Genomic DNA, 11,769 nt, shown 5'->3' on the forward strand with positions numbered 1-11,769 from the left:
TCATTCATTCATTCATATTTATTGAGCGCTTACTGTGTGCAGAGCACTGTACTAAGCGCTTGGGAAGTACAAGTTGGCAACACATAGAGACGGTCCCTACCCAACAGCGGGCTCACAGACTAGAAGAGGGAGACAGACAACAACAAGGAAATGAGCTGTGGATTTTTCATCCCAAGAGAAAAATACCCTTCAGATTTCGGTTGTGTGCAGTCCTCACCTCCCTGCAGTTCCTTCATCTTTCCTGGTTGCACATGTGAGGTTGTTCATTCAGCAAATGAGTGAAGTGTGTTTTCCTTTCAAGCAGGGGAGGATGAAACCAAGTTAGATGATGCACAGTCCTTAGGATCTGGTGCTGGAGAAGGATACGAACCAATCAGTGATGATGAGCTGGATGAAATACTGGCTGGTGATGCTGAAAAGAGAGAGGATCAACAGGATGATGAGAAGATGCCAGGTGTGTTTCTCTTACAGATGTCATTTATGAAGGCCACTTGCCTTTATGTGATTAAAATCTTTGCCCTTTAGAAATGTGATTGCCCAATGCAGTACAGTAGACTGATGCTCGTTTTGTTTTTTTTGTTGTTGTTGTTTTTAAAAAAAACCAGACAAAAATTCCTTCAGAACATCCATACTCCCTTCTGGGATTGAATACATTTTATGTCCTCCAAAAAAAGCAGGTATCAGCCTTCTAAAAACTACAGTGTCGTATGTCGTATTTGCAAATAAGGGCAAGACTTTTACCAGTTCTCTGCTCCATACAAGAAGATACTCAAGTTACTCCGATGATTCCAATCAACAGTCTTTATTACCAATCATTTGCTCTAGGCGAGTCAAAGCTTGGCTTTTGACAAGGTTGATAATAGCCTTTTCATCTTAGGACATAAAGGGAAATTGACTGGATTTTATACGAGTCCATTCAGCTACCCCATTCAATTTCTCTGGTTTCTGTTTTTTTTGTTCCAAAGGCCAAAAAAACTAGGTAGTTGATCAAATGATTATAAAACCATGTTTCATTAGTAAAGCAAACAAAATACAAATTCCACTGTTTTTTAAATGGTATTTATTAAGCACTACATTTCAAGCACTGTGCTAAATGCTGGGAGAGATACAGGATAATCAGATCAGTGTAGTGTGTCAAAGAAAGTTGCTGTGTTTTGCTACCTGTTTCAGAACAGTAGTAAAAGGCTTTGTGCCAGATTATATAATAATTTAATCCACATCCACCTACCAAGGTTTTAAAATTCCCTTTTGCTTTCCAGACTTATTAATCTCAGTATAGGGTTGACATCCTTTCACCCAGTAGATTTGTCAGAAGCATAGTAGAAATATAATGCTTATTTAATCTCAGTATAGGGTAATCAGATCAGTGTAGTCTGTCAAAGAAAGTTGCTGTGTTTTGCTACCTGTTTCAGAACAGTAGTAAAAGGTTTTGTGCCAGATTATATAATAATATAAATTATATTATAAATTATATAATAATTTAATCCACATCCACCTACCAAGGTTTTAAAATTCCCTTTTGCTTTCCAGACTTATTAATCTCAGGATAGGGTTGACATCCTTTCACCCAGAAGATTTGTCAGAAGCATAGTAGAAATATAATGCTTATTAAGTGCTTAGTGTGCTTTGTTTCATCACTCCTGAAGTGTCTGTCTCCACTCTCTTCTCCCCACTTTAAACTCTTAGGTTTGCCCCCATTTGTCCCTACCAGGGACAGGGACTGTGTCTAAAACCTACTTGTGTATTATCAGCGCTTAGAACAGTGCTTTGCACATAGTAAGCGCTTAGTAAGTGCCATTATTATTATTATCTTCCAGTGCTTAGTACAGTACTCTCTACACAGTAAGCACTTAATAGATACCTCTGATACTACCATGTGCAAAACATCGTTCTAAATCCTAGGAAGGAATTTACAGGTGAGCATTAGGCATGGTTCGTGGCCCTCTCAAAAGGGGGACAATCTAAGAAAAAATGGGGAGAATATGTTGGTGATAGATGCATAAGGAAAAGCAAAACAGTGAAAATGCAAAGCTGGCATAAAAGTGATAGTGTACAGCGACTTGAGAAGCTCCTTGGTGGCTATCGACCTGAGCCACAACCGTAGCCTTCACGCATTCTGAAGTTGAGACGTCTTGCTTCTTGTGATGGGGCAGATGGCAAGTCACAATGGGCAGCTTCACTCCCAGTCTGCAAGGCCTTTGTGATCTGGTGGAGACGGGGCCCAGTAGGGTTTTCTTAAGACTTCCCAATTCCAGTGTGTGTAGAAGCATCATTTTGAAGAGAATGCTCTAGCCTTTAAAAACAACAATGACAATTCACCTTTTCTGAAGGATTTCTCACTAGCATACTTCTGGTGTAGACTTTTGCATCAATCAATCAATCAATCGTATTTATTGAGCGCTTACTATGTGCAGATCACTTACTATGTGTGAGCATGACAGATCACATGCCTTCATAACATTTCCTGGTGTCAGAAGATTTTTTTCTCTCCCTCTCTTTTCTTTGCAGATCCTTTGGATGTAATAGATGTGGACTGGTCTGGGCTTATGCCAAAGCATCCAAAAGAACCGCGGGAGCCGGGAGCAGCCCTCTTAAAGTTCACTCCTGGAGCCATCATGCTACGAGTTGGCATTTCTAAAAGACTGGCAGGTCCGGAACTTTTCACAAAAGTTAAAGAAACTTGTCAACGACTTCTGGAAAAACCTAAAGGTAATCTACTTGAGTTGGACTAGAAAATGAATTCCTATGGCCCTTAAGGTGCATTTTGAAAGGGATTCTGTCTTCTCTTGCAGTAGCATTTATTACTGTAATGGCTGGACACACCTGAAGTAGTCATCAATATTATTTTTTACCTTCTAGATAAAGTTAAAACACAAAATGGCCACTGAGTGAATTAGGGCTGGAAGTTCAGACTAACAATATGTTGTCTATACACTTAAATGTTTTTAATTCTCATCCTCTCTCTGGCTAAGCTGGACACCACATTATTTAACACCATAGTTTTTAGAGGTTTTGAAGATTCAGTAAGCTTGTAAGGAGCTAATTTCATATGTTACTAGTCCTCCAAGATTAAATTGGCTCTGAGGCTTAATATTTCTGCATTTCAAGCATGTTACACAACTAAAATTACTGCTTTTGTGTAAAGGCCTGCCAAAGAACAATGAAATTAATCCATCAGAATCCTTTTGGATTCTTTCTTCTCTCTGGCCCCACCACACCCTTACTGTTTTTATTCAAATGCCTCTTGCTTAGCCGCTTTAACTCTTTCCTCCAAAGGCTATAAAGTGAGCTGCCAAATGTGCGCCTAGTCACAATGACAACTCATATGGCAATCTCCTCTAGCTACTGCATTTCCTTTGCTAAGTGAATTACAGTTGGGTCTGCCATTTAATTGTACTGCTGACATGCATTAAGGATTGTCTTGGCAAACTTACTACCATTCTTCCACCCATCTTTAGATCTGGTGTGATTGTTTCAGATTCCTTACACCTTGACCTTGAGGTTAAAAAAACACTTTCCTCACACCCTGTGGATGCTCAATGACTTGAGCCCCAGGCTTTCTTAGTGACTACCAACAGATGTGGTTAAGGTGCCCAGTGATGTGCTGATAGTAGTTTCTCAGGCAGTGGGTGTACCTAATTAATTGTCCTTTCTCTTGGCCTACCAGCTCTGTTGTACCCTCCCAAGCATTTAATGCCGTGCTCTGCACACAGTCAATAAATAAGAATGATTGATTGGCCGTTTCTTCTCTTCAAACTATGTCCATATCTGACTTCCATCCTTTCATCTTCATATACTCACTTTTCTCACTGCACCACCAATTCTGAGTGGCCATTATAAGTTTTCTTTAGCATGATGTCAACAGTAATTAAATAGGACCAGGGGGAGGGTACCAGAAGAAGCCTTTAGAAGTACAATGTGGCTTCTAGGTGTAAGAATGCATTTCTCTTTGTTGACCTCAGGTTATTAAATTTAAGGCAAACTCCCTCATCAGTTGCATAGTTGATTTAGGGGAACTTCACAGACTCATTCCTTTTTATTTGTAGATACAGAAATGTGGCTTCTAGGTGTAAGAATGCATTTCCCTTTGTTGACCTCAGGTTATTAAATTTAAGGCAAACTCCCTCATCAGTTGCATAGTTGTCTTGATTTAGGGGAACTTCACAGACCCATTCCTTTTTATTTGTAGATACAGAAAATCTTTTTGAGCATGACCTGGGAGCCCTCAACATGGCTGCTCTTCTGCGGAAAGAGGAGAGAGCAGGCCTTCTTAGTAACCTTGGCCCGTGTTGTAAGGCACTGTGCTTTAGGCGTGATTCTGCAATCCGCAAGCAGTTGGTGAAGAATGAAAAGGTACTTTTTCTTTGGACTTGAGAATGTATGAATGATTAAAAGTAATCACAGAATAATAGGGAGACAAGGTTCCGTTTTAAACTTTCAGACAGGTGTCCTGACCTTGTGTGTTATCAAGGGGGGACTGATCAGAGGTTATGAAGTTGGATCCTGGCAAAGTCTCCATATGAGGTGCCCCTGGAAGGCTCCCCTTGAGGCTCTGTCTCCAATCTGAGCTAGGCCTTGGCCACTTTCTTCCTGCCCCTATTCCCCTACTTCGGCACATCTTTAGCCCACGTGCCTGAGTCCCGGCCCTCCTGATTCCAGCTAGACTTATGCGGGGCCCAGGAAAAGAGGGAATGTAGGGTTTCGAGGGTGGAGAGTGATGAGGGGCTTGAGTCTTATAGTGGATTTGAGGCGGCAAAATCCTCGGCATTAGAGTGCTATAATGTTATTTAACTCAAGGTAAACAATCACTGCAAACCTGACCTTCACAAGGAAACTGGTACAGACATATGAATAGGAAACAGACATTCAAATGTACCACATGTAGAACAGATTTTGTGGCCATCAGATATTACAGTATGTACTGCCTGGGGTGGTTCTGAAGTCTGGGGAAAAGAAATGATTGGACGAATCAGTTATTTTCTTCCTGTTGACTTGGTTTAAAAAAAAAATTATGTGGAGGGGTGAGGTTTCCTGAGGTGTTTGGAGGGAAAGAGGTTGCTTTCCAGACCCAGAGTGGAAAGGTATCCAGGAAACCCACCATCCAAGTGGGGAAGAAAGCATCAGGTTGGCAAAAGAACAGAATGAGCTACCCTTTGGCAGCCCGGTGAGGGTGAGGAATTGAATCTTAGTGAATCAAGTGTTGAAAGCCACTGCGGCTCTGAAGAGGACGCCGGGATGGTTGAGCCCACTCTAAATGTGGTGGTAGAATGGTGGCAGTTTGGAAGAAAGGGATGTTTGCTGGCAAGAGCAAAGTCAGAATATTTCTGCAGGGACAGAAAGTGCTGAGGATTTAGCTGTCATTATGGGTAGAGGAGATCGGAGCTTGGAAAAGCGGGCATTTGGAGCGAAGGGAGCAGCTGTGGTATTTGCCTTTTTAATTCTAAACATTTGGTCCCCAAAGCTTAACAAACACCCAGTTAAAACCCGCCAACACTTTTAAATGTCTTAAATTTCTTTTCCTTTTATCTTCATATATTTTTTTTAAATTCCATTTAGATTGATTATATTAACCAACCTGACCAGGTTCACTTACTTCCAAAGAGTTTCAGGCTCTTTCCTGTACCAAAATAATTCAGGCACTTCTAACCCTACTGAGCAAAGATACTAGGGTACATTAATGCATTTCCCTGGCTATTTCGGTTCCTACCATTTTAAAAAGCCATTCAAACAAATGCAATTTTTTTTTAAGTACCTACATTATAGTTTAGCCACTCAGTGCTATTTTAGTTAATAATAATAATAATAGTGGCATTTATTAAGCACTTACTATGCAAAGCACTGTTCTAAGCACTGGGGGGGATACAAGGTGATCAGGTTGTCCCACGGGGGGCTCACAGTTTTAATCCTCATTTTACAGATGAGGTAACTGAGGCCCAGAGAAGTTAAGTGACTTGCCCAAAGTCACACAGCTGACAACGGGCAGAGCCGGGATTTGAGCCCGTGACCTCTGACTCCAAAGCCCAGGCTCTTTTCCACTGAGCCACACTGCTTCTCTAGTTAATCTGCTTAGCTTCTCTTCCCCTTCTCCCCCTGCATTGATTGATGCTAATTGGCACCTGTTTCTCCCTCCTCACAGGGCACCGTAAAACAAACATACACAAATGCTCCAGTTGTGGACAACGAACTGTTAAGGTTAAGTCTACGATTATTCAAACGCAAGACTGCTTGCCACGGCCCTGGACAAGAAAAGACTGAGGACAGTAAACTTTCCCAGCCCAGTATCCAACAGGAAGTGTGTGTGTCATGAGACTCAAGTTCACCGTGAATCTCTTAATAAAGAGGACGTTCTGGCGGAAAGCCATTATTTGGCTGGGCAAATGTAAGAGACAAAGGATGAGAGACTTCAGTAGTTTGGGGTTGGGGGAGAAAACTTGCATTCAAAATGCAGGCACTTGGTTTTTACTTGGATTTTACATAGTATTTGATGCACAGTGTAATAATGTGAAGACATCCAGATTTAATCTATTAAAGCTTTAGTTACTAAACTGAAGAAAAACTATTGTGTTGTACTTTCTGACAGAAATGAATTTTTCCTGGGATAAACTACTGATTCGTATACTGATCCTTTTTCTACTAAAACTGTTTTTTGAGTAAATCGCAGAGTAACCGTCTAAATTAACTGGAAGCCAGGGCTTTTACCCGACACTGCGTTTAGATTAGAAATGCAGTGGGAGCAAAACCAGAATGCAAATTTTTTCCCTCTTTATTCCCCCCATTCTTAGTTCTTAAAAGCAATTTTCTAAAGCACATCTCTTATTTTTAACCGTCAGCTGGTATGCCCCCTCTTAGCCAGATTTCTTTCATTTTCTTTTTCTCATATGAAAATGTGATTGATAATGTATTGTCTTTTAATATATTACCTTTTTTCTTATTGACGTCTTCGGGGAGACGTTTAAGTTGTAGAATGGACTTCAAATATAGCACTTTCCTTCTGAAAAGAAAGCAATACGTAGACCTATTTCACGTGGCTTCTGAAAAGAAAGCAATATTTAGACCTATTTCAAGTGGCATTAAAGGCCCAGTATCTCGTTTTATAGCTACAAATAAGGCTGGCTTTGAGGTGACTAAATTAGCTTATAACTTACAATTAGATTAAGCTTCATTTAATTATCCTCACCAGAACATAAAAACGTCTCGCTACCCTGTAGAAACCTGAAAAAAGGCAGATTCATTGGCAGTTTTTAATAACAATAAACTTTCTCAAGGCATTGTCTTTATTAGCTATGTATTTTTAGTTCAGCTAGCATTAGGAAAAAAAAAACTATTCTCTCCCCTGCTGGAATCTAGAAAGGGACTGAAGTTGACTTGGGCTGATTGTGTGTTCATAGGTCAGTGGGAATTAACAGACAGGGAGGGCAGGCTGAGGGCACTGAATTGTTTACTCACAGTGGGTGGCTTTGGCAAGTACAGTTGTCAGCAAGGAGTCAATCAATCAATCAATCAATCGTATTTATTGAGCGCTTACTATGTGCAGAGCACTGTACTAAGTGCTTGGGAAGTACAAATGGGCAACACATAGAGACAGTCCCTACCCAACAGTGGGCTCACAGTCTAAAAGGGGGAGACAGAGAACAGAACCAAACATACCAACAAAATAAAATAGGATAGAAATGTACAAGTAAAATAAATAAATAAATAGAGTAGTAAATATGTACAACCATATATACATATATACAGGTGCTATCGGGAAGGGAAGGAGGTAAGATGGGGGGATGGAGAGGGGGACGAGGGGGAGAGGAAGGAAGGGGCTCAGTCTGGGAAGGCCTCCTGGAGGAGGTGAGCTCTCAGCAGGGCCTTGAAGGGAGTCTGAGTGCACACACCTGAGAAGTCACAGTTCTCATTTCTTTTTCTTTGGGTCAACTCCACTGGCCACTTGCCGGCAATGGGTGACTCTAGAGATGCCTGAAAGTCACATTTAGCAGTACCTGCAATGCAAGTGCTGAAAGTAGATGCTTTACAACTTGTAGTCACAGAAAACGGAACATTTAAGGTAGTTCGCTGCTTTTTTCCCATGCTTTTTAGTGTCTTTTGAGGATTTGTTAATAATAATAGTTGTATTAGTCAGCGGTATTTGGTGCTTACCGTATAAAGTTGCTAGAAACGTTTCCTGCCCCACAAGGAGCTCACGGTGCCAAGCACCGTATTGAACGCTGATTTAGGTACCAAATAATCCATTCTGACGTACTCCGTGTACCACAAGTGGCTCACAGTGTAATTAAGAGAGGGAACAGGTATTGAATCCCCATTTTACTGAGGCCCAGAGAAGTTGCGACATGCCCCAGCTCACCCAGCAGGCAAGTGGCAGAGGTAGGATTAGAACCCAGGTCCTCGGAGTCTCGAGCCTGGGCTCTTCCCACTCTGCAACACTGCTTTCAGCCTGTACTTTCCCCTTGTGCTGTGGTAGGGGAAAGTGGTTAATTAGTAGTATTTGGGTGTGCAGTTCAGTACTCTGCACTTGGGACAGAGGATGAGGGCCTGGATCAAGAGGGTCTAGCAGTGGAAGTGGGGGTTCCTGTACGAGTTGGAGTGGTGGCAGGAAAAAGGACACTGACTGCTCCCTGGATGGGATCAGGAGCCAGGATAGGAGGAGGAGTGATGATTGTATACAAAATGAAATGAGGATTCAGTCCTACCCCCATCTTATTTAGACTGTGAACCCCATATGGGACAGCGATGGTCTCCAAACCGATTGCCTTCTATCTGCTCCAGCATAAGCTCTTAAAAAGCACCATTTAAAAAAAAGTGCTATTCCCCAGCCTTTCCCAGATTTTATATTTGCTTGTGTGCCCTCTCCTGCCCTGTCCATATTGTTGCTTGTGTCTGTGGGGGCAAGAGTGCACATATCTGTAAGCACTTTTACATGTCTGCCTAGGCTAACATAGATCATTAAGAAGGTGTTTGGCAGCACAGAAGTAGAATAAAGTAAGAAAAAAATTCTTACAGAAGTGCAGGTGTGGAGTAGGTGTTTTATATATTTAAAATTATTCCCTGGTAAGATTTTTCAGTACACTAGTGCTCCAGTGTCCTAAATCAGTGGTTGCCAAGGTTACCAACCTGCTAACTGTGGCACATTGGTGTTACTTAGCAACCTACCAGGTGAGCCCAGGCAAACCTGGGCCCCAACATACTTAAGCATGTGTGGCCACACTCCCGAATGTGCTTACACCCGAGCGGGGCAAGTCCAAGAGTTTTTTCATTCTAGGCTGTGACTTCTCTGTGATGAGCAGTTTTAATTTAGCAATTCCACTGGTGATGGAGATGATTGATGAGTTTGTTTTTGACAAGCGTGTGCTGGGGCGGGATGTACTCACGAGCATCTCCTTTTGACTCCGGTATCTGACTATAAATTAGCTTATGCAACACCAGAGCAGCTGAAAGAGTTAATGTGAGTTCCAGAGAGCCTAAATCCCCACCATAGACTGTGTTCCTTTGTCTCATTCGATGGATTACCAAGTAAAGCCAAGAGATTTTGCCCCTTGTTCAGCCTTAAGATTTACGTTAATGTACAACAGATTCCAAAGTGCGAGTCAGATGTTCTGTACCTTTCTTTTGTCCAATGTGTATTTTTAGTAGGACTGCTAGATAACTAATGATGATGATGGTGTCCTCCTTCAGGAACAGTGGAACAAGCCTTGGTCCTGAAACTTGAGGACCGAGAACCCGTTTGGAAGAATCGACTACGTCGGTAGTGGTTCGTGCCGTGTTTCTCGCACTCTCTCCTTCCAGTTATGCTCAGTCAGTCAATGTATTATGTGCTTAATCTGCAGAGCACTGTACAAAGCACTGGAGTTAGCCCAATAGTGTAAGTAGACACAATCCCTGTCCTGCAATATTGGAAGGTTTATTCCCTGGAGGCTCTCTGAGCTACTTGATTTTGAAAACATCTGTTCAAACCTTCCTTTCCTATATGTGCATTAAATCCACCCCTTACCTCAGTACCAAGTACCTTTAATAGTCTCAAATTAAGTCACTTTAAAATACCCGTCTTTTTGTCATCGGCTTGAATTGACTTCCTCATTAGATTGTAAGCTCCTAAGTAGTAATGGCATGTATTGAGCACCCACTGGATGTGATGACTGTACTAAATGCTTGGGTAGTATACAGAAACCAAGTGATATATTCCCTGCCCACAGGGAACTAACGGTCTAATGGGGGAGACATAATAAAGCTTTTATGGAAGAATTAAAGTAATTGAATGTACAATTGAATACTTGTATGTACAGAAGTACTGAGGTTGGGTATAAATAAGTGCGAAGTTCTAGAGATGGCTGATGAGTTTATATGACTTAAGATGCCGGGAAATGATTGGGGAAATAATGTCAGAGGAGGTGGTCTTTGAAGAGAGCTTAGAATAAGGGGAGGGCATTGGAGTAACAGACCAGAAAAAAGGGAAGAGCGAGGTACAGTTAGTGCGTGAAGAATGCAGAGTGAATTGGTGAGTGGTCTGTGCAGAAAGCAGACATTTATGGTAGACTTGCAAAGACAATGGTTTTTCTTGGACCCAGGGAGACAGTGGAGGTTTTCGAGGAATGGAGAGTTCCACCGAGTGACCTTCCGAGGTGATGATCCCTGCCGCAGTGTGTAATATGAATTGGAGAGGAAGAAAGTTGCAGGTGGGGAAAACAGTGAGGAGGCTGGTACCCACTGGGGTCTTACCATGATCTGACCAGAGATGTGGTTGTTTGGATGGAGAGGAAGGGGTGGATCTGGGAGATGTGAAGGAAGAACCAGCAGGGTTTGACAAGAGATTGAATGTGAGTGTTAAAGGGCAGGGAGGCACCAGCAAGGATAGTGCTACCGTCGCAGCTTCCTAGGGATGGGGAGGACGAGTGTTATTGTCTGCTTCTATTTTCATTCCCAATTTGCTTCTTTCAAGGCCCTACACGCAGTAGGTGCTCACTGCTGCTGGTGGAGTTCAACTCTCAAATTGTGAGCTTGTTTAAGGCCAAGAACCCCTCTCAGGGTCACACCTGGAGAGTTTCCAATACTCTTCCAGTCTCGGCTAGGGTAGGGAGAGTCAAGCAGAGGCCTGCCCGTTCCTTTCCTAGCTTGGGCAGTAGCTAGTGAGTGGAAGGCAATCTGCTACAAGTCAAAACCCACCTGTGCTGGGCAGCAACAGCATGGGAGAGAGTCAAGGGTGGATACTCAAGTTTACTGCACGAAGGAGGCAGTGGTAAACCACTTCTGTATTTTTTACCAAGAAAACTCTATGGATCCGCTACCAGAACGACTGCAGGTGGAGTTAGGGTGTTCTGGGAGAGGTGCGTCCACGGTGTCGCTATGAGTCGAAGACGACTCGACAGCAAAAGACAAGACAAAGACCAAGAAGCAGGACTTTTGTGAGGTAAAAATATATTGAGGTCACAGGGGTCTGTGTGTTTGCATCACTGCCTGCCGAAATCCCTCTGAACCAAAAGAAGCAGCAGGACTAGTGGATGAAGGTCAGGCCTGGAAGCCAGAGGACCACTTCCCTGCTGTATGACCTTGGGCAAGTCACTTAACTTCTCTTTGCCTCAGTTTTCTCAACTGCAGAATGGAGATACCTGTTCTTCCTACTTGACTGAGCCTCATGTGGGACAGGGACTGTATTAACTTCTCTCTATCCCAGGACTTAGCACAGTACCTGAAACATAGTAAACCCTTAAATACCATAAAAAAAAGAAATCCAGTATGTGAGACGATTGAGCTCAACGATGTAAAGCACTATTG

The 11,769-nt window shown here is 42.4% G+C and overlaps 1 protein-coding gene and 1 non-coding gene across 6 annotated transcripts in view; both read left to right on the forward strand.

The window, feature by feature from the left end:
• Positions 1-6,556, forward strand: part of ZC3H13 (zinc finger CCCH-type containing 13) — a 59,415-nt gene extending 52,859 nt beyond the window's left edge. For 3 of the 5 annotated variants that reach the window (XM_038762094.1, XM_038762096.1, XM_038762095.1), the window contains exons 17-20: positions 302-454; positions 2,509-2,709; positions 4,190-4,353; positions 6,137-6,556. In XM_038762094.1, the coding sequence (XP_038618022.1) occupies positions 302-454; positions 2,509-2,709; positions 4,190-4,353; positions 6,137-6,307 (689 nt within the window). In that variant the 3' untranslated portion in view covers positions 6,308-6,556. The remainder of the gene's footprint in view (positions 1-301; positions 455-2,508; positions 2,710-4,189; positions 4,354-6,136) is intronic. The other 2 variants (XM_038762098.1, XM_038762097.1) reach the window with 1 other exon arrangement.
• A 4,456-nt stretch (positions 6,557-11,012) lies between these two features.
• LOC119941729 lies at positions 11,013-11,150 on the forward strand. The gene has a single exon (XR_005455310.1). It is a non-coding gene; the product is annotated as a small nucleolar RNA SNORA7 (small nucleolar RNA).
• The last annotated feature ends 619 nt before the right edge of the window (positions 11,151-11,769 follow it).

This window comes from Tachyglossus aculeatus, chromosome 20 (genome assembly GCF_015852505.1).
Source record: "Tachyglossus aculeatus isolate mTacAcu1 chromosome 20, mTacAcu1.pri, whole genome shotgun sequence".
NCBI classification, from domain to species: Eukaryota; Metazoa; Chordata; class Mammalia; order Monotremata; family Tachyglossidae; genus Tachyglossus; species Tachyglossus aculeatus.